This window comes from Pogona vitticeps, chromosome 2 (genome assembly GCF_051106095.1).
Source record: "Pogona vitticeps strain Pit_001003342236 chromosome 2, PviZW2.1, whole genome shotgun sequence".
NCBI lineage: Eukaryota > Metazoa > Chordata > Lepidosauria > Squamata > Agamidae > Pogona > Pogona vitticeps.
In genome coordinates, this window is record NC_135784.1 from 95,172,923 (window position 1) to 95,199,811 (window position 26,889).

Genomic DNA, 26,889 nt, shown 5'->3' on the forward strand with positions numbered 1-26,889 from the left:
AACTACGGGAGGCAGTGGAAGATAGGAGAGCCTGGCGTGCTCTGGTCCATGGGGTCACGAAGAGTCGGACACGACTAAACGACTAGATGACGAAATACGGTACAATTAGTGGGGCTTACATTCTCTTTTACATATAGCAAATAGGACTGCTGAAGTATACTTGTGGCAGGAAAGATTAGGCATGTGGGTTTGCATGGAAAAGGTGCATATATGCTTTAATAGTGTATATGCATAATGGCCACATATCATACATACTTACTTATGAATAAGCTCAATAGGACTCACGTGTGAGTCGACATGTATAAGACTAACCTACTAAATGGCTCCAGAATAGCCATGCTGTTAAAGAATGGTGTTCTGTGTCTAGTCGCACTGGCCACATGACCATGGAAACTATCTACGGACAAACGCTGGCTCTGCGGCTTGGAGATGGGGATGAGCACGGTGCCCTAGAGTCGGACACGACTGGACTAAATGTCAAGGGGAACCTTTACCTTTACTAAAGAACAACAAGTTCCATTCAGCATAAGCTCCCACTGATCTTATCTAATAAATGGTCTGCAGTCCATGATAGCTTCTGACTATTGAAACTTTTAAGCCTTTAAGGTGCTACAAAATGTTTCACTCCATTTAACTGTTAATTGTGTAAACAATAAAACTATTAGTACTTCCTTCTGTAAAAAGCAACACTTCCCAGCTGGTAGACATTTGCCTAAAATAATATTATAGGCTTTTGTACGTATCTATGAAGCTTCTCAATATATTGATGGGGAAGTAAAGAAAATGTGCAGATCAAGCTGAAATTTAAAAAAAAACTTGACTTAACATGGCGATGCTGCCATTCCTAGTGATATTATCATTTAAGTACAGCTGATCCCCATTATTATGGGAAGATGGAATTTGTCCAGTAAACATTTGAATATATTTCATGCACCTACTCTTGCTTACAACTCTGATCCTTATATTGAGACCCAGTGAGTTATTACGTTACATTTATACCCCACCTTTACTCTAACAAGTACAGGGTAGCATGCATAATTCTCCTCCCCACTTTTATCTTCCTAATGATCTTATGAGGTAGGTCAAGCAGAGAGAGTGCTAGTGATCCAAGGTCACCCAATGAATTTGCAAAGGCTTTCACGGCCGGGATCTAATGGTTGTTGTGGGTTTTTCGGGCTCTTTGGCCGTGTTCTGAAGGTTGTCCTTCCTAACGTTTTGCCAGTCTCTATGACCGGCATCTTCAGAGGACAGTCACCCAATGAGTTTTGCAACTGAGTAGGAATTTAAAACCCAGGTCTCCTAGTCCAGCACTTTAAACCACAACACAACATGTGAGGTGGTGATGGTGATATAGTGGTTACCGTGTCCCACTCAGGCATGAAACTTGCTGGGTGATCTTTGGCCAGTCACTCTCTCCCAGCCAAACCTATCCCACCCAGTTATTCATATGAGGCTGAAGTGTTGCATAGGCCACTTTCAACTCATTGGAGAAAAGGCAGAATACAGTGGTGCCTCGCTTAATGAGCGCCCCATTTAACAATGAATCCACATAGCGATTAAGTTTTTGCAATCGCTTTTGCGATCGCATTGCGATGATTTAGATAGGAAAAAATCGCTTTGCGATGATCGGTAAGCTGTTTCGCTTACCGATTTTTGCATAGCGATGTTTTTCTAACAGCTAATCGGCGGTTCCAAAATGGCCGCCGGGTAAAAAAAATGGCCGCCCGCTTTTTTTTCGCTCCCATTCCTCGCTTACCGGGCAGCGAAAATGATGGCCGTATGGAGGATTTTCACATAACGGTGAGTTTTTTACCCATAGGAACGCATTAAACAGGTTTTAATGCATTCCTATCAGCTTTTTTATTTCTCATAGCGACAAATCCACATAGTGACGATTTTTCCAGAACTGATTATTGTCGCTATGCGGGGCACCACTGTACAAATGTGACTCTAAAGAAACAAACAGTGCTTTTGTGTTAGAACACCACTGCTGTATAGTAAAGGAGAAATAGTTTTATTTATACAGGTTCCACAATTGCTACAGAATATCACAATCAGGGTGTGCAATTTGCTGCCAAGCAGAAATGGACCAACAGGAACATGTTTCCCATTTATCAAACTAGAGGGTTCCCCCACACACACACACATACTCACCCTTTGGGGAAAGCACTGAGGGATGGGCAGGATGGATAGATAGGCGTGAGTGCAAGGTATAGAGTCTGGAAACAAAAAAGCTGAGGACTTGGGCTGCCTGATGGACCAAACAGAAAAACCTAGTTAAGTTTCAACTTTCCAACTGGAATAGTGAAGCCACTCAATTTATTGAGAGGCTAAGTTAGGGTGTGATCAGACAGTGATATGGGATCACATTGAATCATGCTGGAAAGAGTTACTTCACCAGTTGTGATCTCATTTAAAATGACCCTTCTGGAAACACGTGATCCAGTCCCCAACTCTCCAGCCCAGCTCTTTTTAAAAAGTAGCTGTGCCACTGGATCAAAAACATCTGGACTGGTCACAAGAATAGAATCAGGCTGGTTCACAATCTCCAGTATGTTGTGAAGGTTCTGGAAAATAGCTCAAATTGGACTGTGTTGTGTGTGGTCCAAAATTACTGATCTCACCCTAAGAGGCATTCTCCAATTCCTAGCAGAAATCCACCCTCTTCTCTATGACAACATCAGCAGAAGCAGTTTTTCATAGAATAAAAGTGTAGATATCAAGAAATGAGCAGCTGTTATATCTATTCGCGAAGGCTTTCACGTCCGGGATCTAATGGTTGTTGTGGGTTTTTCGGGCTCTTTGGCCATGTTCTGAAGGTTGTTCTTCCTAACATTTCGCCAGTCTCTGTGGCCAGCATCTTCAGAGGACAGCACTCCCAAGCCAACTACACCAGAGCACAGAGTGCTGTCCTCTGAAGATGCCGGCCACAACGTGGCGAAACGTTAGGAAGAACCTTCAGAACACCGGCCAAAGAGCCCAAAAAACCCACAACAACCATCAGATGTTATATCTGTTAATTTGCAGTTTCTAAGTCACAGAAGCCCCATTATAAAGAGCTGGCAATCCTGAAGAAGCAGAAGAAAATTATCAAACAGCAACAAACCTCAGCTGAGAACAGATAAGGTTAACACACAGAACTAGCCTCCCAAACTCAAGTCTATGCTTAGGGTCACCTTTTAAAACAACTTCCCTTTCCGTTTAATGAGAATCTAACAAATGTATTTCTAACCACATTGTGGTCAAATTTTGAACATTACATGAATACAAGGCTGACGCCTTTGTTCAGTGGGGGGGGGAGTTGCTTGTTTTCTCCCTTATCACATGGGCCAAGAGGGAGGGCCTACTTGTTTGAACTGGGAAGTTCCTGGACCTTGCCTCCATTTCCTTAGGAGGTTTAGGCCTGGATGAAGCCCAGGTGCGTTTTTCTATGGGTGTTTTGCTGACGCCTTTGTTCGGGGGGGGGGTTTGCTTGTTTTCTCCCTTATCACATGGGCCAAGAGGGAGGGCCTACTTGTTTGAACTGGGAAGTTCCTGGACCTTGCCTCCATTGGAGGTTGTTCATGACTTTGTGTACCTAGGCTCAACCATCTCTGACACCCTCTCTCTAGATGTCGAGCTGGATAAACGCATTGGCAAAGCAGCCACCATGTTCTCTAGACTCACAAAGAGAGTATGGCTCAATAAGAAGCTGACGACACATACGAAGATCCAGGTTTATAGAGCCTGTGTTCTAAGCACACTCCTGTACTGCAGTGAGTCCTGGACCCTTTGTGCACGGCAGGAGAGGAAGCTGAACACCTTCCATATGCGTTGCCTCCGACGGATTTTTGGCATCACCTGGCAGGACAAAGTTCCAAACAGAGCAGTCCTAGAACGAGCTGGAATTTTCAGCATGAATACATTACTGAAACAGCGACGTCTATGTTGGCTCGGGCACGTCGTGAGAATGGCTGATGGTCGGATTCCAAAGGATCTCCTCTATGGAGAATTAGTGCAGGGAAAGCGCCCCAGAGGGAGACCACAACTGCGATACAAGGACATCTGCAAGCGAGATCTGAAGGCCTTAGGAATAGACCTCAACAGATGGGAAACCCTGACATCTGAGCGTTCAGCCTGGAGGCAGGCGGTGCATCATGGCCACTCCCAATTTGAAGAGACCCTTGCCCAGCAGGCCGAGGCAAAGAGGAAGTCACAAAAGCAGGAAAACCAGGGAGCTGGACAGGGAACAGACTGGATTTGTCTTCAGTGTGGAAGGGATTGTCACTCTCGAATTGGCCTTCTCAGCCACACTAGGCGCTGTTCCAAGCCCTCCATACAGAGCACGCTACCATAGTCTTTCGAGACTGAAGGATGCCTAACTAAACATGAATACAAACAGTATGTCCCCCAAATTATCTGGGCAGAGTTTGTCTTGCTAAACAAAAAGTGCTTGATTTGTCATTAATTAGTAACTCATTACCTCTGTGTAATCTCTTTTATCATCCAGCCAAATCAATAGGATTAACAGCTCCAACCCACACAGAGTAAGGCACCCCCAACCAAACTGGAATCTATGAGCTTGCGTAACTCAGAGCTGGAAGAGACCCGATGGATCACCAAGTCCAGCCCCTGTCAAAGTAGCATAGCAAAGAATCGAACTCCCAGCTCCTGGCCCCTGCAACCAGATACTGAGCAACCTGCACACTGAGCAACCTGCACACCAGCTACCTAAAGAACAATACGCTCCTGCAAGACTCCATGAGAATCTTTGGGGGTTTAAATTCTCTCATTTCTCCTATCCTCATAGAGGACCTGTTCAATGGCCGTTCTCAGGCTCTTTTCCAAAGGAGGTTAGGCTAGCCCCATCCCTCCATGACGAGGGGGTGAATTTCTTATTTTAAGTGGGAATTTCTTATTTGCAACTGACTGATACCTAAGGCACAGTCCTTCTATGGCGAGTGTGGGGAGGCCGCAGTTTTCGAAACTGTTGCGAATTGCTTTTAACCCAACTGCATTTTAGTATCATGATTTGTTTAATGGCACTTTGATATTAGAATTTTTAATCCTTTTGTCTGTGTTGTCTTCAATTAATCTTGCCATGAACACTCTAGCAAGGTGAGTTGTACATCACATAAATAAATAAGCCAACTTACATTATACATGAAATTCAGCTGAAATCAACATAAGAGCATATGTAAGTCCAGAAGACTGTATTGCTTTTAAAAAATTCTAAATAAAGAAAACCTGGGTTTTTAAAGCAGACATTTATGTATATGTATGTATACACACGTGTACACACACACACACACACACACACACACACACACACACACACACACACAATGTAAAAATGTGGTCTACTTGAATAAAAGCTCTCATGTGGTCATTTTTTTTGTTTTACATTATGATGAGAAAACCCAGTCCCAAAATCACCCTGGAATAACCCTCTTAGATAACTTAGTATCTGTGTAAGTTTGACTAATCATACCAATACACATTCAGTCTTTAAAATGGTTTTGAAAGGAAACAGTTTTCAACCAATTACTGCTAGTTTTAATATTTATTTTCCATCATTTGCAAATGTTTAAAAACATGCCCTGGATACCAAATTATTTTCCCATAATTTTTAACAAAATGGCCTTTCATCGGAGCCCACCTGATTGAGCAAGAACGCATATCTGGATACTTAAGAACATAAACTGCCACATGCTCCCTAATGTCAAAGACGCCCTTTTGCTATCTTTGCTTTCTCATTAAGTTGTATTATTTTCTTTTTAAACCCTCCTTTCCTGAGAGTGGGCCTCAAACTTAACTGCCATTTTTTTAAAATGTTTGAAAACTTTATTGCCAGCCCCTGACTATCTTCAGATAAGTCAAGCTCACTCATTTAGATCTTTTTTTCCTTGCAGTCTTGCCACAACTTTTGAAAGTAAATGACCTCCTTCATTAGCCCAAATTAGCCCATTGAAGAGGCCAGAGGAAAGGAGTGGATCAGGGAGAGGCTAAGGTCTCTATGGAGAAAAGGCATCAACTGCTTTTGTTAATGTGTAACCCTAATAGCGCTCAACTTGGCCATCATTAGATAAGAGAATTGCTTTAATATGCTGCATGTACCATAAAAAGGAATCACCTCTCAGTGTATTCTTAGGCATGGGATACTGATACCCATTCAAGTTCTTGTACCCATGGCAATTCACACCACAGTATTGATTTTAGTCAAAATCAGAGTGATACTCTCCCCTTCACGGATTGCTGCCTTGTCGTGGTGAAGGGGCTTGAGTAACTCAGGGAAGCTATGGGCTATGCCGTGCAGGGCCACCCAAGACGGACAGGTCATAGTGGAGAGTTCCGACTAAACACAATCTACCTGGAGTAGGAATTGGCAATGCCACTCCAGTATCTTTGCCAAGAACGCCCCATGATCAGAAACAAAAGGCTAAAAGATATGATGCTAGAAGATGGGCCCCTCAGGTCGGAAGGCGTCCAACATGTTACTGAGGAAGAGCGGAGGACAAGTACAAGTAGGTCCAGAGCTAATGAAGTGTTTGGGCCAAAGCCGAAAGGACGCTTAGCGGTGGACGTGCCTGGAAGTGAAAGGAAAGTCCGATGCTGCAAAGAAAAATACTGCCTAGGAACCTGGAATGTAAGATCTATGAACCTTAGGAAGCTGGATGTGGTCAAACAGGAGATGGCAATAAACATTCACATCCTGGGCATCAGTGAACTAAAATGGACAGGAATGGGCGTATTCAATTCAGATGATTATCATATCTACTATTGTGGGCAAGAATCCCGTAGAAGGATTGGAGTAGCCCTCATAGTCAACAAACAAGTAGGAAAAGCTGTAATGGGATATAATCTCAAAAATGATAGAATGATGTCATTACGAATCCAAGGCAGACCTTTCAACATCACAGTCATCCAAGTTTATGCACCAACCACCAATGCTGAGGAAACTGAAATTGACCAGTTTAATGAAGATTTAAAACACCTTCTAGAAGTGACAACAAAGAAAGATGTTCTTCTCATTATAAGGGATTGGAATGCTAAAGTCAGGAGTCAAGAAATAAAAGGAACAACAGGAAAGTTTGGCCTGGGAGTTCAAAATGAAGCAGGACAAAGGCTAATAGAGTTTTGTCAAGAGAACAAGCTGGTCATCACAAACACTCTTTTCCAACAACACAAGAGGCGACTCTATACATGGAAATCACCAGATGGGCAATACCGAAATCAGATTGATTATATTCTGTGCATCCAAAGATGGAGAAGCTCTACACAGTCATGTCACGTTCCCGGGGGTTACAATAGCCGAAGTCCGATAAACCAGTCCGAGGTCAGAGATACCAAGAATGCAAACCAGAGTTCTGAAACAAACTTACAAAGAGTGCAGTCCAAAGTCAAAGTCCAGGGTCAGATACATAGTCAGAGTCCAGAGTTCAGAGTACGTAGTCCAGGGCCAAGGTCCAAAGTTCAATACCAGCGCAGGTCCAGGGTCAAGGTCCAGAGTTCAGGAACAAGAGCCGTGGATGCCAGCCAAGATGTTGACTCCTTGCTTCCACGAAGTTTCTGGCTTCACTGAAGCTTGTTTTATCCTAAAGCAGCTCCTTGAGCTGTTGGAAAGCTCTCTATTCTGCTAGTACTCAGGGCTAGGTGAACGCAGGTCCCTGTGGAAAGCCTTAGAGCGATCCTCTGCTCTTCTTGCCCTGAGTCTTTTCCGAAGCCTGCCCCGAAGCCTGTCTGCTGTGGAGGGAGAACCTGGAGGCTGCTCAGCTGTTTCAGATCTCTCCAAATTCTCCTCAGCCACAGTTAACCCTTCTGGGTCCAGATCTTCGGAAGCACTCATGACAAGTCAGCAAAAACAAGAGGAGAGCTGATTGTGGCTCTGATCATCAGCTTCTCATAGCAAAATTCAAGCTTAAACTGAAGAGAGTAGGAAAAACCACTGGGCCACTCAGGTATAATCTAAACCAAATCCCTTGCGAATACACAGTGGAAGTGAAGAACAGATTTAGGGAACTAGATTTGGTGGACAGAGTGCCCGAAGAACTTTGGATAGAGGCTCGTAACATTGTCCAGGAGGCAGCAACAAAAACCATCCCAAAGAAAAGGAAATGCAAGAAAGCAAAGTGGCTGTCCAACGAGGCCTTAGAAATAGCAGAGAGGAAAGGGAAACAAAATGCAAGGGAGATAGGGAAAGTTACAGAAAACTGAATGCAGACTTCCAAAGAATAGCAAGGAGGGACAAGAGGGCCTTCTTAAATGAACAATACAAAGAAATAGAGGAAAATAATAGAAAAGAAAAAACCAGATATCTGTTCAGAAAAATTGGAGATATAAGAGGAATATTTTGTGCAAAGATGAACATGATAAAGGACAAAAATGGGAGGGACCTAACAGAAGCAGAAGACATCAAGAAGAGGTGGCAAGAATACACAGAGGAATTATATCAGAAAGATTTGGGTATCCCGGACAACCCAGATAATGTGGTTGCTGAACTTGAGCCAGACATCCTGGAGAGTGAAGTCAAGTGGGCCTTAGAAAGCCTGGCTAACAATAAGGCCAGTGGAGGTGATGACATTCCAGTTGAACTATTTAAAATCTTAAAATATGATGCTGTTAAGGTGCTACATTCAATATGCCAGCAAGTTTGGAAAACTCAGCAGTGGCCAGAGGGCTGGAAATGATCAGTCTACATCCCAATCCCTAAGAAGGGCAGTGCCAAAGAATGCTTCAACTACCGTACAATTGCACTCATTTCCCACGCTAGCAAGGTTATGCTCAAAATCCTACAAGGTAGGCTTCAGCAGTATGTGGACCGAGAACTCCCAGAAGTACAAGCTGGATTTCGAAGGGGCAGAGGAACTAGAGACCAAATTGCTAACATGCACTGGATTATAGAGAAAGCCAGAGAGTTCCAGAAAAACATCTACTTCTGCTTCATTGACTATGCAAAAGCCCTTGACTGTGTGGACCACAGCAAACTATGGCAAGTCCTTAAAGAAATGGGAGTGCCTGACCACATTATCTATCTCCTGAGAAACCTATACGTGGGACAGGAAACAACAGTTAGAACTGGATATGAAACAACTGATTGGTTCAAATTTGGGAAAGGAGTACAACAAGGCTATATATTGTCCCCCGGCTTATTTAACTTATATGCAGAGTACATCATGCGAAGGGCTGGGCTGGAGGGATCCCAAGCCGGAATTAAGATTGCCGGAAGAAATATCAACAACCTCCGATATGCAGATGATACCATTCTGGGCTCCATGATCACTGCAGATGGAGACAGCAGCCACGAAATTAAAAGACGCATGCTTCTTGGGAGGAAAGCGATGACAAATCTTGACAGCATCTTAAAAAGCAGAGACATCACCTTGCCAACAAAAGTCCGAATAGTCAAAGCTATGGTTTTTCCTGTCGTGATGTATGGAAGTGAGAGCTGGACCATAAAGAAAGCAGACCGCCGAAGAATTGATGCCTTTGAATTGTGGTGCTGGAGGAGACTCTTGAGAATCCCCTGGACTGCAAGGAGAACAAACCTATCAATTCTAAAGGAAATCAACCCTGAGTGCTCACTGGAAGGACAGATCCTGAAGCTGAGGCTCCAGTACTTTGGCCATCTAATGAGACGAAAAGACTCCCTGGAAGAGACCCTGATGTTGGGAAAGTGTGATGGCAAGAGGAGAAGGGGACGACCGAGGATGAGATGGTTGCGAAGCAACCAACATGAATTTGAAACAACTCCGGGAGGCAGTAGAAGATAGGAGGGCCTGGCGTGCTCTGGTCCATGGGGTCACGAAGAGTCGGACACGACTAAACGACGACGAGGAGGAGGAATTAAGGAACCTTGTAATGAGGGTGAAAGAAGAGAGTGCGGTCTGAAGCTCAACATCAAAAAAAAACTAAGATCATGGCCACTGGTCCCATCATCTCCTGGCAAATAGAAGGGGAAGATATGGAGGCAGTGACAGATTTTTCTTTCTTGGGCTCCATGATCATGACATGTCCCATGTGCGCATGAGTGCCTTCACACTTTCCCAACATCAAGGACTTTTCCAGGGAGTCTTCTGTTCTCATGAGATGGCCAAAGTACTGGAGCCTCAGCTTCAGGATCTGTCTTTCCAGTGAGCACTCAGGTTTGATTTCCTTCAAAATGGATAGGTTTGTTCTCCTTGCAGTCCAGGGGACTCTCAAGAGTCTTCTCCAGCACCACAATTCAAAGGCATCAATTCTTCGGCAGTCAGCCTTCTTTATGTGCTCCTTTAGGGAGGACAATCCTCCATTTGATTAGCTGTTCCTTTTGGTGATTCACGTCTTCCCTTTTGGTGACAGGCAAGTGACCACCTGGCCTCCCTGGCCAGCACCTTTTTGTTCTTCCTTGTTCTCCATAGCTTCCTTTGGGGTGATGTCTGTCCTCCTGTTTGGTAATGGAGCAGTGGCCACCTGAGGGAAAGCTGGTATTCAGTGTCATTCCTTCAGTACTTTCAGAGCTTGGAAAACATACTATTCCCATAATTTCATGGTCAGCATAGCAAGTAGCCGTGCAAACTAGACAATTCTGAGTGTAGTGGCTAGGGGTCATGCTTCCTGGAATACTACAGGAGATGTAGACAAATATATAAACACACACACACATGCACACACACGGGGGAGAACAGACCTGGCATCTGTTTCATACAAAAGATCTATCTATCTATCTATCTATCTATCTATCTATCTATCTATCTATCTATCTATCTATCTATCTATCTATCTATCTATCTATCTATCTATCTATCTTTATTTAGTAACAAACTTTTATGGTCTTTTTCTGCTGCCATGGGAGGGTTTCCCAGGGCTCGCCCCAATCGCCGCCTTTCTTTGCCACCACCCACTGCTGGGCCATGGTTTCTGTGCCGGTAACGCAGGCTTTCCTGGGCTGGTAGACCAGCCATCTAAGACTGCTCTGATGGGTCCCAGGTCTAAAATAATTATTAAGGCTGTAATCTGATTTTATAGTGTTTAACGTATACTGTGGACAGGAGACCACCGTTAGGGCAAAATTTGGAAAAACAGAATGGTTTCCAATTGGCAAAAGTGTCAGACAAGGCCATTTTTATCTCTCAATCTCTTCAGTTTATACATAGACTATACTGTATGGAAGCTGGCTGGATAGCTCAGTGGTTTGGGCATTTGTGAGACGATACCCTCAGAGTTGGTCAGAAGGGTGTACCTTCTGTCTCGTTAAGAGGAAACAACGAGGGACAACTGACAGACCTAATGAAAGATTTACAGGAACTGAATTTAGAGACAGAAGCGAGAGAGGGTGCTATTTTGGAGGGAAAAGAGGAGCAAGAGGAAACAGGAAAGGAGGAGGAGGGGCAGTGGGTAGATTTAGGAGAAGGAGAAGCATCTTGGATGGAGAAGGTGGAGGAAAAAGAGGATCTAGTGGATTTGTTAGAGGAAGACCCCTGGACAGGTGAATGGGTGGAATTTAAGGTGCTGAGAGACTACGCTAAGAAAGAGTGGAAGAGGGAGAGAATTTTCTTTGTACTAACACTGAAATTGTCCATCTTCTCCTTCTGAGTAGAGATCCACCTTGTGTGGTTTTTTTTATACCTCTGAACAATTAGTAAAGCCCTTCTTATTCGAGCCAATTTTTAATGTTTCAGCAGTTGTTTAGAATTTTCTTTATAGCCTGACTGCTGTAGTTTTTAGTTTTGTATTACTGTCTTTTAAATAATTTTTGTTACTCCCGTGTTTACTCTATATAACAGTTCTATCTGTTATAACTTTATCTTGTTTTATTATATTTTAACTTTTTTCACATAAGCACTCTGTCTCAAACAGAAAGGTAGCACATAAACAATATAAACTGTAATCTAAACTAAAGGAAACTAGTTCCTGAAACATATACACAGATGTAGTTGACTATTATATTACAATGCAGTGTACAATATTTATAACAAAGCCTCAAAAACTCAAAAAATATGTTACCTTCACAGGCAGAGAAGCCAGCATGAACTGTTAAGGGCAAGAAAACAAAAACCCTTTGTATACTCACTTGAGATTGAATCCCTTTGAACTCAGGACAATATGGGTTCAAAGATCCATCCATAAGAAATAAACTAAAAAGGAATTTGGTGTTTGCTGATACAGTGATGCAAGTTATGAAATTAATGTACAGGCATGTATTGAAAAAAGGGAGAAGAAGGAGAATTAGAACCATTTTGCTCATAAGCCGAAAGAAAAAACAAAACACCTGACAGCAATGAAGCTTGCAACCTTCTCTCTTTGGGGATGCATGTTCCACCAAAGGAGTCCTCCAGTCTCTAATTTTTGTACATTTCAGGAATGGTGAACATCATAGGGTAAATATGGAGACCTATTTAAAGTTAGAAATAGGCTACTTTCTTTTAGAACAACTGATATAATTTTTAAAGGACTGTTTTAAAACACTCTAGTTTGGACAGAGGGCCCAAACTCCCCAAATCTCTTAGGAGGACAGCAGCATGTTGTGGTTAATAATTTAACAAAGAGATGTGTGTGTACGTGCAATAGTTTTGTGTACATATAGTGTGCCTCTCTATGTATCTCTGCATACAGAAGAAACACTATCAGTGTTCAGGACTTTGACAATGATGCGTTCCTTACTGAAAACAAATACCAAAAGTTTATCATGCTGGAAAATCCCCAGAGAACTAAAATGTAAGAATACAGAGATTAGAAGCCAGCCTGTTAAAGAATCCATTAACATTTTGAAGTTCTTTCTACAGCCGTATGTTGCAACTAAAACATGTCCATCTACTGGATGAGAATGTAGCTGAATTCCCAGTAGCCCATAACAGAAATTTAGCAAGAAAATCTGAGATTATTCATTTACATTCTAATATTTTTTTTTCTTCCCATGTAGCAAAACACTGACTCGTCACTAGCATCCAACTGCCCCATCATCATCACAATTGGATTGCAGTCAACCTTGAATCTTCCCTGGCAACAAAATAATGGAACTTTTTTTTTTATTTGCTTCAACCAGAAATTACTTGAGCCAGAAATTACACCACATATAACTACCAAAAGAAAGATCAAATGTAAATTATTCATGGCATATTTTTAAATGTGGTGAGAAACTAAACCAGAAGGAAATCTGAAAATTCCAAATAAGAAGAGCAAGACACATTTTTGTTTGTCTTTTCTGCACAGGAACAAAGGAAATACTCTTAAAACCTCCCAAAATGTCTTGTTTCTTCTTTTGTTGTACATATAAAACAATATAAAATATTCAAGCAATATTAACACAGACACAATTCAGCTGCTCCCAGGTTGAAGTACACTCTTTCTGTCATCCTGTCGCCAATAGGCAGGTATCTTTTTATTGAAGCAGGCTTTCACAACTGACTGGTTGTTGTGAACAAGCTGTTTACTGCACTGGATCTGTTCTTTTCTTTAAAAAAAATCTTCTAATTTAATTGTGTTTTGATGTTGTAGTCATTTAATAGTTTTTTGTGTTTTAGCACTCCAACTTTGTTTGCTTTAGGTGCACCTGCTTTAATCTTTTTCCTCCAATCTGTCTTTCCTTGTTTTATTTTTAAAAATGTTTATACCCCACCTTTCTCCTGAAAGGACCCAATATTTTAATCTTTGAATCTTGCTAAGAGCCCCAGTTCTAGGGAAAAGTATAAATCAAATAAATAAATGTCACACTTACAACCAAGTATCATTCATACAGGCGTTAGTCGTTGTTCCTAAATATTGGCAGAATGTGATTCCTAGTTCTACAACACAATTCTAAGTGTGGCTATTGAGAAATTCCTCTGCGATCAGTGAGATTTTTGTCCAGTAAGTTTGTTTACAACTTACTGAGTTGCAGGAGTTTCTGCATGGCAGGGGGTTTGACTTGATAGCCCCCGCGGTCTCTTCAAACTCTGTGATTCTATGATTTTACAGCATTTGTCTGACACAGCTATCTATAAATTTGCAAGGATACATGTTTTGCTATGAACTCAGAGTTCATGCACAGTAGAGTATGTTCAAAAATAATGATGAAAGACAAAAATATCAGAAAGACAAAAATAGCTTTCAACTCTGCAGGAGCCTTCATCTGGCTGGGAATTACGGAGTTGGCAATGATGCAGAAGAAACATAGAAGTTTCAAAAATTACAGATATATATGTGTACATGCAAGACTACTCTATTTAAAGCAAGTTCCACAACGGGAACATTACATTCTAAACTATATCAGAGCAGTGAAATCTGAAACCTGCCACCTCAGAACTGTCTGCCACCCCCATTTTGAAATTTGCATGTTGCATTTAATTATTGTCTTCAGATTGTGTACAAGGACTGAATGGCTTTTTCTTCTTTTTTAACATTGACCACATAGGGCTGCAGAGTGAGGACGTTTTCCTTCAGCCACTACATAGTTTTAATTGGCTTACCAAGTGTGTAGACTAAATTTATTGGGTAATTTAGTATATGGGTTAAATTTAATTGGTTTACCTAGTCTGTAGACTAAATTTAATCCCCACTTCTCTGATATGGGACTTGCCATGTTTATGTATGCCTCTATTCCCAGCCAAAAAAAAAAAAAAAGTGTTCCGATATAGGGCAGTGGAGATACTGAATGACTGGCAACTCTCTGTCTAACTAGATTGTGAGGGGACATTTCAATCTATGTTTTGCTACCTGTGAACTGAGTGCAGCCAGACTAACCCGGCACATACAACTAGAAATGATTTTTGGAACATTTATGTTTCTCCTACACCATCCCCAGTTCAGCAATATTCAGCCTGATGAAGATTTCAGATCATGGACAGCACTGCTTTCCCCTCCTTTTTTAAAATAACATACAAAATTAATTTCTCTCACCAGCACCAAAGCCCTATCATTAACCACCCTCTATTCATGACTCTCCTATATCATGTTTACTTTAGCCCCAAGTTGTAACTTTTTCTTTTATTTGCAGTTTTCAAAACATGTTTTCTACTGGCTTAATTTACTTCTGAAGTATATTAACAAACTTTGCTTGCAACCATCTAAAAAGGGGGAGCGGTCTCCTTTTCTCCATGCAGGAGCAGGTACACAATCTTGGAATGTTTGGGGGTCCAGCATTATTCATGAAGTCAGTGACATCTGTAGCATCTTATCACCTTGGAGTTACAATTTAATTGCAATCCTTCCTTTCTTGCGAGGATCTTGCTTTAGTTATATATACTTTGATTCAATTCTTTAAAAACACACACACACACACAACCCTCAAGTTTGTGAATGCAGCAGGCAGATTACTTAATGGAGCGAGAAAATTCCAGCACATCTCTCCCTTTCTGGCTGCTTTGCATTGGCTGCAGATTCATTTCCGCATTGACTTCAAAGTGTTAATGATGACTTATAAAGCCCTAAACGGTTTAGGACCTCGATACCTGGAAGAACGTCTTCTCCCACCTAGATCTACTTGAGTCACTCGCCAGAACCAGGAAAGACGGCTGAGGGTCCTGACGCTGAGAGGGGCCCGAAAAGAAAGAACAAGAAATCGGGCTTTCTCAGGGGTAGCCCCTTGACTTTGGAATAGCTTGCCACCAGAAATCTGCCTGGCACCCTCGCTGGGTGTTTTTAAGAGTCAGTTAAAAACTTGGCTCTTTAGGCAGGCCTTCCCTCCCGCCAATTCTTGATTGTATTTTCTTGCTTTTGTTATTTATTCTCCCATCTTGATCATATTATTATTGTAGTTTTTAATTGTTTTTATTTGTTTGATGTTGTGAGCCACCCTGAGTAGACTTTTGTCTAGAAGGGCGGGATATAAATCCAATAATAAAATAAAATACTCATGTTGCCAGTAGGAAAAAGGATTTAAAGCTTTACATCGCAAAGGGTAGCCTGAATGTTGACAATCTCAATGGTAACGGTCAAGATGGCCTATGGGATACCCTCTTATGTTCTCTATCATTCATGAAGTGACACTATACAAAGGAAAATCCCAGAAGCTGGCACCTTTTTTCATCAGTGAAGCAAGCCTCACCCAAACACAAAGCCATTGTTGGAGCTGTTTTTCAACAAGCATGAATGGTAGAGAGCAAAAATGCTGAAGAGCACCAGGACCAGGGCTGAATGTTGAGGTGCCCCACTTGTTACCTTCTCCCAGTTAGAGAAGGAGCCATAGCCAAGCACTCTCTGAGTATGATTCTGTAATCAACTGTGTATCCACCTGACACTTTTTCTATCTAGCCCATACCTAGTCAGCTTGCTAATCAGGGGTCTGACTGTGGAGCTGGAGGCTGGGAGTTTGATTCTCCACTGTGTGTCCCAGGACAAGAGTTAACTTGTAAGGCCTTGGGCAAGCTACACAATCCCAGGCACCTTCAGAAGGGAATGGTAAATCACTTCTGAGTACACTTCTACTTTCAACAACACTAGGGTTAGGAGTGCTGGACCCCCTTGTAGTCCAAAATCTATGTGCACCCCAAAATAATTACAAAGCATAAACCTTATATTTAAACATGTGACAGATTGACCTAAATTTACAAAGTCAAACTTGTGGGAGATGAGAAGGAAATCCATTGAAATAAATGGGATTAAATCAAGATAGAAGATCAGGGTGTTGTGTGTTTTTAATAATGATATCCTGTGTAATTAAAGCTAAACAACTTGTAGAGGACTCCTTTTCTCGCTGGTTAAGGTCTCATAACAATACATTGTTTTCCAGCACCCCTCATTTTAGTGTTTATTCAAGAAGGACTAAACAGAAATTTCTGATTTACTGTCTCTCTGATATTATGGTTTATTACCTGCACAATTAACTTATTAATATATGTGGAGAAAATGCTAATTTCCTACTCTAGTTGCAGCAAGATATCAATCATTAATCCCTTCAGGATGATTAATTATGTGGTTTATATTCATTTAAGAATTTTATCTCTTATCTGTGCTCTGTTCCAGAGCAAATTACTTTGTGTTTATTAAAAATCTTTTTCAAAGTGTATGGCTGTGAAATAACAGCCTGTAATTAGATGTTTGCCATTCACAAAAACTTGTAATGGAGTGATTTACCAGGCACGGACCAAAATGAAATGAAAATGGGTGGTATTAGCAAAATGTAATTGTTCCAAGCTCTAAGTATTATAAGTGTAATATACACTTCTGATTAACGCTCAGTTATATAGCTTACAATTTAAATTTCCTCAATAATTAGAGATCATCTCCTCAGTTGTTTGTATCACAGTCCCATGCAGTTTATGCTATGGAATACAATCAATAAATATCATTTTTCTTATTATTCCCCCCTCCCCACTCAGACTTTCATCTTAAATTAAGGTTCTTGTTGGGTTTCTTGTTCCTTCTTATATTTTCAGGTTTTGTTGCAATATATAATTTCATCTTCAAACAAGTTTCATTTCTTCAGAATGTCGACATTGCTGCTGGTTTACAACATACAGCACTATAAATTCCCTTTTATTTCCTGGTGCCGTGGCATTTTCCTCGAAACCTTGTAAACTATGCATTGCTTACTTTTTATTAACTTGAGAAAAACATACCTTGCACTTTCTAAAACAAATGGAACAAGGTTCTGAACTTAATTTTACAGATTAAAAAAAATAAGCCCATATAAGGGATTGTACTTCAACAATCTCCTAACGGTGCTTTCATCTTCCAAGGACCATAATTATGAGAACAATTATTATATTATCAGCAGTGTTAGTCTGTAGTCTTGTTGCAATAAAACCAACGAAGGCTCATATTGAACCTTAAAGACTAATAGTAAATATTTTAGTATACTGTATTTAATAAGCATATAAGTATATTTTTAGTAATGATTTACTATTCAGAAATTTTAAAGATACATTTTGAAAAAGATCTGTGAAATCACCTTATGTCATACGCCTCTTAAAACAGTTTATCTGAAGAATGATATCAGCTATTTTGCCACCAACCCAGCACGGCTCAGTAATAATAAAAGCATTATTTTATTAATTAAGCTTTTTTTCCACAAATCTATTTTAGGAACACAACTAAGTTTGTAGAAAATTTATATTCATTTATTAGCTTTTAGAATAATGATTTTCAAATAATTTTAACCCTTTGGTTTTCATAAATATTTGCCTCTGTCTTCCTGTCTTCAAATACAGATTTGAAAAATAAACATGTACTACTATATCTTTACATTGTACAGAAAATAAGATGAATAAAAAGCTTGTTTGGTCTCTGCAAGTAGGCAAAAAAGATTTGTATCTTCAGGCACGCTTTCCCTGGGTGAATAGCTGCCAAATAAGTTTTTAAAAAAAAAAAAAAAATGGATTGTTGTACCTTACTGCATTGAATGTGTTTCGGTATTGCTTATGTTTATTAGTATGGTATTCATTTGTTCCTTTTTAATATTTGTATACTCACTGTTACTAACTTATATACTGTATTTTAATTGTTATAAGCCACCTTGAGTCCTTTTTAAGGAGAAATGTGGGTTAAAAATATTTTAAATAAATAAAACATAAAATAAAATAGATATAACCTGTACAGCTCATATTTTTCACATCCAGTCAAATGATATCATCATTCAATTTAAGCAGCAATGCTTTTGACAAAGCATATTATCATGATACTGTGCCATGTAAAAGGTGGTGATGATGTTTTCATTTTCTTTGTTCCTCTGCAACACATTAAGCACCTCTTTTCGGCAGCCCTTAAACCTCTAATTATGGCCTAATTCCAGTTTTGATAAATTTAAGGTGATAACATATCATTGCTGGATTTTAATCCTTGTTTAAAAAAAAGGGTTCAGAAGCTAACCATGTAAATAACAAAGTGTTAATTCTTTCACTACCTGATCTCTAGATGTTATCCTACCTGCAGACTCTTAGGGGAGTAAACAAATCGCCAAACTGAAAGATGAAGGTCCAAAAAATGTCTTACAATGAATCAGCACGAACAATCTTTAAATTAGCAGAAAATCCACTTCACTCAATTTTCATTTTCTAAATGGCTTACTAGCTTTGTGGCCTTATGTCGTGAAAACACTGAATATGTTACCTAATGATTCCATATCCTATTGTACTTTATGCTGTTGCTATATCATTATATCAACAGAATATTAAGTCTGCACGTGGGCTGATACCTTCAGTTGATTTTTCTAGAATCCCTTTTGATGCCCCATGACAGCACCCTTTATTTTCAGGATACTCCAACCTACTGTGTAAATAGGTGTTCTGAAAGCTACCAGGGAAAGTGGAGAAGAGGTTCAGCATCCACAAACTCTATACAACTAAAGCAAACATTGGAATTTGTGATATACTGTATATTAAAAGCCAGCTCAGCTCCCAAATTATTTAATATCTGCTTTGCTGTGGGCATACTTGCTAGATTAGCATAGAGCACTGTGAAGCAGGTTTAGGACAATCCAGTGCTGGAGTTCATATCTTTCTTGAGGAGAACAAGACAAGGATTGTTATGTGTATTGTTTGTGAATCAGTCTGCTAAAAAAAAGTAATGGTGGTACAGTACTGATGCTTCAGATCACTGTAGAAAAAAAAAATCATCTGCACATCACAAGGCTCTGCTCCCTGTCTCTCTCCTTTGAACATCAAACTTAACTAGAGAGCTCACATCCTAATTTTGTGATAGGTGAAAACATTAATTGCTTGAGAAAATGAGGCAGTGACAAAAACAATGTTTTGAATTTTCAAAGCAAGACCTGAAGGGCACCATCCTCTTGAGGCTGAGTTTTTTAAAGACTGATTTATTTTAACAAGCAAATTAAGTCCATATCAAAACTGCTCTTTTTGAAACTAATGGACTGGGCGGAGATGGGGGAGACAGTCAAGAGTATCATGATGGTTTAATTCAAAACCAGTGAAAACTATGAGGCACACATACAGATTTTCAACACCCATTTACCAGCGGAAGTTGCTTTCTGGCAAACAATATTTGCTTCATTTAACCAGCACACTGGTAAGAGTTAATGGGGTGGTGATATGAAATTCTCCTTAGCTCTTATTAACGGGCTCCAACCGGCGCATAGAGACAACCCAAAAGCGGAAAGAGAAGGCGGGTAAGGCCTGGCGATGCTTTCAAACCAAAACAACTGGGGGCAAGGCCAGGCCTGTGTTTGTGAGGCCAAACTCGCTCTACTACGCAGTGGAAACGGAAAGTGTTTGGAGAAGCCACAACTTCAAAGGGAGTTCCTCTTTCCCATCCCCTAAGCCGAGGACAATGAGGATGCTCCGCCCGCAGGACCCCCTTGCCCCGTCTGCATGACAAAGGGGCACGCTTGTAAATTTGCACTGGCTACAGGGAAGTGATGGCAACCCCTTTCATTAACCTGCTCTCCCGTCTTGCCGCCTTTGAACTGGGTAGCGCGGCGGGGTCTTTCCCCACATGTTCATTTGCGTTTCCCTGGGGAGAGACTTCCACTTTCCCACCACCGGGCTGCACCTTCCTCCCACGACCACACACACACACACACACACACACCAGCACCCCGCTTGAAGCTCCTTTCCCGCGCAGAGTTCAAGAGTTCGGCGCCATCACGAGCCTAACGTGTTCCTTCGGCGCCAGGAAGCTCCAAGATGCTCTCCGGTGCTCAAAGGAAAAGAAGCCGGGTTTGAGGGACCCGAAGCGAGGCAAGGCGCAGGGACGAGAACTTGGCTTGGCGGGAAAGTTCGCCCGCGGCACTCGCCTTTTGACTCTTCCAAGTAGAGAAACAAGCACGTTTGGGTCTCCTTACGCCATGTGTCCTTTCAACGCACACATCTCGACCCCGCTCCACAAAGTACCTTTGAATTGATTGGCATTTTGTACCCCAACCTTTTCTCCAACCATTTTTATCCGGCCTTTCTCCTCAAAAGGATACCTTTTGCTCAAAAAAAAATCATCTTCGGTATTTTTAAAAAATATTTTTTGAAATATAAAATCGATTTTAAGAGATTTTTTTTACCACAGCCAGTGAGGAGATGCTTGGATTGGGGAAGTTTGATCCCAGCCATGAACAGGGAAGAGCTGTTGTGAATATGATGGGCTTATTTCCATGAAGAAAATATAAAAGCAGGATTGCCACTGAATATCAAGATAAAAATAATGAGGGAAGAATTACACGGCTTTAAAGTAAAGGAGCTGAAATGGTTTTAAAACGGTTTTCTATAACTTGGTTCAATCATTAGTCAAAATGGAGACTTCTGCCAAAGAAGAGGGGTTAGTAAAGACAGTTAAAAGGGGTGAGGGAATACAGTAATTTAAAATATGGTGGTTGAGAGTTTAACAGATGCGGTGGATTGCCAGAAAAACAAATACAGTACAGGTTTCTCCATGAAATTAAACCAACTCTCTTTTTAAGAATGAAAGTGACTAGCTTGAGGCTATCACACTTTGGACATATCATGAGACAAGACAATAATGCTCGGAGTAGTTGAAGGCAGCTATAAAAGAGGAACATCTAATAGGAGGTGGATTGACTCAGTAAAAGAAACCACAGCCTGTAGTTTGCCAGATCTGAATAGGGACAGTAATGGTAAGGTTTTTTGCAGGTCATTAATTCAGAGGGTCACTGTATATCATCATTTCCATGTATAATTTCTGAGATGAACAGAGCACAGATAAATAAAAATGTTACTATAGCAGAACAAAATGAAAGCCATGGATCACAAATTTGGAGAAGGAGTTTCTTCATTCCATATCTCTATTCCTTATCAAATATCATCAAAAAGTTGTCAAATATTCCACATCTTCATACAAATGTGCATACTATAAAGTGACCCTCTACCTAAACTCACAGGCTGTCTACAGAAAAAAAATACCCATAGGAAGTCAGATCATAAGAGGATAGAAACTTTCTTCATATATGTCAAAAAAATCTGTCCGTCCAATGAGTGGTACTCTCAGGTAACTTGGTATAAGATTGCAACCTTCATCACATACATTAAATTTACAAATGGTGAGGTAGGGTGTGACCTGTGAAACTTCTGGCACAATTAATTTGTTAGCCAGCTATTCTCAACTTTTTTTTTTTTGCCACAGCTATAAACACAGTATGAAAGAAATATAGGCTGAATCAGAATTGTATAGGTCGCATAAGGAACCTTATAAGGGGTGTGTGAAAAATTGTTTCCATTCTGTGGCCCCCTTCAAATGTGCCAGTGCCACCATTCAGAATGACTGAGTTAAACCTATTTATTGAGGCATACACGTGACATCTGAAAGAGTAGCCATAGGAGTCCTGTGTTTTTGTATCTTACAGTGATAAACAGCTGAGCTATATCATACAATACTTTCTAATTTCTCATAGGGTTTCCCATTGTGGCATAGTGGATAGAACGCATGTATTAGGACTCTGGAGAACAGAGTTTGAATCCACTACTTGGCCATGGAAGCTCACTGGGGGAATGGAACTGGTAAAACTATTCCTCAAATATCTCGTTTACCTTAAAAGGCCTATTGGGGTGCCTACAAGTCAGTTCTGACTTGATAGCATAAAACACAATTTCTTACATTCTCTGTTCCATGTTGTCCACTAATTCTCTGGTGTTAATCCATGCAGAATAACTACTCCTCCATTATTACATTACTACTGTAATGTCTATTTGACAATTCCCACTTACAAGCATGAATTGAAAATTCCTCGTGAGTACAGCACAATAACTGAAGAATTGTATTTTAATTGATGTAAGCTGCCCAGAGACCTTTGGGTAGTGTGGGCGGAATATAAGTTAAACAAACAAACAAATAAATAAATAAATAAGAGAGTAACTAATATGCATTAACTGATCTTGGTAACATTGTGATCTACAAGCAGATTCCTATCTATGCACTGATGTCTGTACATGCATCTGCATGTGCACCCATTATCTCTGCATATTTAAGTACAAGAAAAGGCTTCATTTGAGCTCTCACATGCGGGTATAACCCATATTTCAAAATGTCCAGATTTTCCATACAATCATATTAAACCCTCTTCACATACAGTATTTCCTTGAATACAATATTATCACATAATGCATATAGTGTATATCACACCCACCACATACTTCAAAGTATATGTCACCCACGCCTTAAAGTGTTATAGGATGGGTGGTGATAATGAAACTCCAGCTTTTGTAAAGTTTGATTGTTCACAGACCTCAAGGGTATGGTCTGAAAGCACATGGTGCAATAGCTAGCTGCAGCATGGTTACTGATTCCACCCAGTAACAAAACTACAGGTTGCCTTAGGCTCCAGTGTTTACTGCCTTGGGTTCTCCTGAAGGGAAATAGAATATAAATGTAATAAAGCCATACTTTAATGCATGCTCACACTGTATTCCACCCATCCCCTTTTCATTTGCTAATTTGTGACATCTTCATTAACTGAAATGTTTGTGGGTGTATGATTATTCAGTAGAGAAGCCAGTGTAGTGAGCTTTCTCCTTGCTTAATTTAGCTTCCACATTTTACTTGGCATTTACTGACACACATACTACCAGTAAATGTCAACTGAGTCTACCCATCTGCCTAATTTCATTAGAAAGTGCTGGTTTGCCATTCCCAATAACAATCTGCTTTAATGACCTGAAAAGACTTTAAAAGTTCAGAATCAGTAAGATACAATAATTATAAATGGAGCACAATGGCTTCATGGCAACAGCTACTAGATCATGTGTACGTAATTTTTAAAAATAGTAGATTCAGAGGATCACCTTGGTTTAAAAGAATGGAAACCTCACTGAATTCTTAGTAATAGAGCAAAAATGGATAGATAGGTCAGTGATAACTGTGCCATCCTCATTATTTGATTGGGATACCTTTGAGAATATGGCTTTTTCACACAATATGTGTGTGCACATCTCCCTCCCTCTCCCTCTCTCTCCTTTTTGGGTGGGTTGGAGTTTCTGTGCATTGTATGCACAGAACCCAAAATGTGTTTTAATGCTTCACATCTATACAGTAGATATCAAAATATATGTTTTAATGATGTTAAAAACAGCAAGAAACCTTTATGTCAGCAGAAACATCTTTCTAAATTGATTTTTCTGTTTCATACATTAAACTGTACTTTTAAACTAGACTCCAAAGCAAATGTATGGTCTTAACAACTATATTCTTAACAACTACATACTTAAAACGATACAAGTGTGACACAAACAGAAGAAAAAGATCTTAATTGTTTCCTGGTTAGTGAACACACAAGAATACTTCCCCCAAGGAGCCATCTTTGTTTACGTATTTTACATAATTGAAAAAAAAAACCATACACAACAATCCAAGACTGTCTGCATTATTTTTTCCAAGGAAAAAAGGGAGGGGAAGCAACACAGAGGTAGTCCAGCACAATTAGCATGCCTAGTACACAACGCCACAACCGCACTGTGTATGTTTGTGTACAACAAACATACGAATAAAGGATAGAGAAAAGCACACCATCCTTGCCCACCTACAGACATCCATACAGTGGTTATGAGAAGGTTGTTCCTGTGCATTAAGTGAACAGGAACTACGAACTCACTCAGTCAGCTACAGACAGCAGCCTTTCAAAAACTGGAGCTTCTGCACAGTGCTCCCAAAAAGAGTCCATGATTTTGTTATTGATCCCAAAAGTCATTACAATCAGTGAGATTTGATTTTCTTTTCTTTGTCACTGAATGATAGTTGCCTGCAGAGACTAAGCTGAGAAAAATGTGATTACTGAAGCTTTAACAGACAAGACAAAAATTAACTTGTGAGTGACTCAGTGCCAGTATCTGGGTGAGGTGTTTGCCCATGATAACAGAACTGGGGGGAAAAGACTAAAGAAAGAGCAGTTTTTTGGAAAGCTGAAATCACTTGTGAATATAGACTGCCAGACAGACAAAAAAGTAGGTTATATATCAAATAAAGCCTGACATCTCCCTAGAAGCTAAGGTGACCAAATTTAGGCTGTCAAACTTGAGACATATTATAAGAAGAAAAGGCAACATTATAGAAAAGAAAGTAATACTGTATTAGGAAAATGGAAGACAGTAGGAAAAGAGGAGGTTTGGACATGTGATGGATTGGCTTAATAAATAAAACCATGACCTAGAATTTACAAGACCTGAGCAGGTCATTAATTTATAGGGTTATCATGAAGTGGAAACAGTGTGTCAGCACATAAAAACAATAGTCATTGCTGTCAGTGTAGCTGGCCAAATATACGTAGCATCTCAAATCTATGCAGTCAAATGTGATTAATTTTACATAGCAGTATCATGCCAATCTTATTTCCATATTATTGTCATTCACATCTTATTTTCAGTTCTAAAGGACATTATCTTCCTTCTGCACTGAAATTGATAGCATTATGCTAAGCACTGTATGAGCCAGCCAATATAGTTACAGGCAATTTAGCTGTGCCTAACACCCTACTGAGTTCTGGCAACTGGTTTCAGTCTATCAATGCTGGCAGTGACCATGCTCAAATCCAGTTATATTTCCAGGCAGTTTAAATGGGGCAATGTCAACATTTTTCACAGGTGTAATGTGCAGTCCATTCACACAGGCTTGGGGAAGCAGTGGCCAGTCCCCATGGGAAGCAGCTTTCTGCCAAGTGAGACTGCTGGACCCTATGGTGGGGGGCGGTCAGTTCCAATTGGCAGCCTTATCCTTGGGCCAGTCTACTTGCCCATCCGGCCACCGCTGCCTACTGTGAGGGGGGAGCGTTTCTGCACCATTTCAAGCAGGAGTCCTTTCCTTTACCTGCTAGGTGAGATTCTCATGAACAGGAGGTGCCAGGGATTAAGCCTGATTCCTTCAGAGTGCAAGGATTCCATCTAAATCTGAGTTATGAGCCCACTCCCATCGTAAACTGATGGACGTCAAAACCGACATGTACGAATGTTACACACGACCATCTCTACACACTCGGCGAGTTACTTTGCGACTCTGGCGGGCCTGTCGTGTACGAAATGACCCCGGGTTTGCTCTCAAGTACTCACACTATTAAAACGTCGTTTGGCCACAAACTCTTGTGTCTACAAGGTGGCGTGCGGAAACTAATGAAGAGTAAACCTTATAAAGTTGCCGTCTGAATCCTGCGCTGGGCTCAATGAAGCTAGTGGGCCTGCCGAGGAGTGACAAGGGAAGGAGAGAGACCAAGAGGAATATAAAGGAGTCCGCTCTCGGTGGCCTAACCCCGGCGCGCTCCCCTTGTCTCTCTGGGGCAAAAGAGGACCGACCGACCCACCGAGGCGAGGCGTCCTTACCGCTGTTGCTGCTGGTGGGCACGTTGCGCCTCATCCACTCGTAAGGCGTGCGCCTTTGCGCGTTTGGGGAGAGCTGGGGCATGGAGGCGCTCATGGGCGGAGGCAGCAGTCCGGAGCCTGGTGGCGGCATGGGGTTGAAATCGGCGGGGCTGTATCCTAGCTGCCCTGGGTTAGCGACGGAGGAAGGGGCTCCTGCGCCGAAGGAGTGCCAGTCCTCTTTGGTGGGAGTGTAGGGAGAGCCCCAGGCGCCGGCGGGTTGCCCATGGTGAGGATCGCTGTTAATCCCTGGCATGTGGTGGTGGTAGCTGGCAAAATCCGAGTACTGAGGGGGCACAGGCACATAGTTCTGGGGGCTGAGGTTCAGGCTCGGGTGCCTGACGGGGTTGGGGTACATGTTGACGTCCTTATCCAACAGGTAGCCCACATACATCATCCCCAAGAGGCCGCCCGTGCATAATGCGCCCTGTGCGGCGGCGGCAGCAGCAGCAGCAGCTCCTGGCCTGGCCTGCTCTCGCTGACAAGTCACAGCCTCTTCCTGGTTAGCTGGTCACCTGGACGTCTTGAGGTCGGCCGTTCTCGTTTTTCCCCCACTTTGCAAAGGCACCTCCCTGAGGAAAAGGCTTTTTATTGGGCTAACCTCGCAGTGCATTTGCATTAAAAGGCAGGTTTGCATTTCAAAGGGCAAGAATCAAAGTGGAAGCCACTGGGTAGAAGTGACGGGGGTGGGAGTGGAGGAAAGGCCCTTCCAGAGGGG

The 26,889-nt window shown here is 41.3% G+C and overlaps 1 protein-coding gene across 1 annotated transcript in view; it reads right to left on the minus strand.

Moving 5' to 3' along the window:
* CDX1 (caudal type homeobox 1) overlaps nucleotides 1–26,565 on the minus strand; it is a 41,835-nt gene extending 15,270 nt beyond the window's left edge. Inside the window, exon 1 of the mRNA XM_078384058.1 lies at nucleotides 26,136–26,565. Coding sequence (XP_078240184.1) covers nucleotides 26,136–26,565 — 430 coding nt within the window. The remainder of the gene's footprint in view (nucleotides 1–26,135) is intronic.
* Between the last annotated feature and the right edge of the window lie 324 nt (nucleotides 26,566–26,889).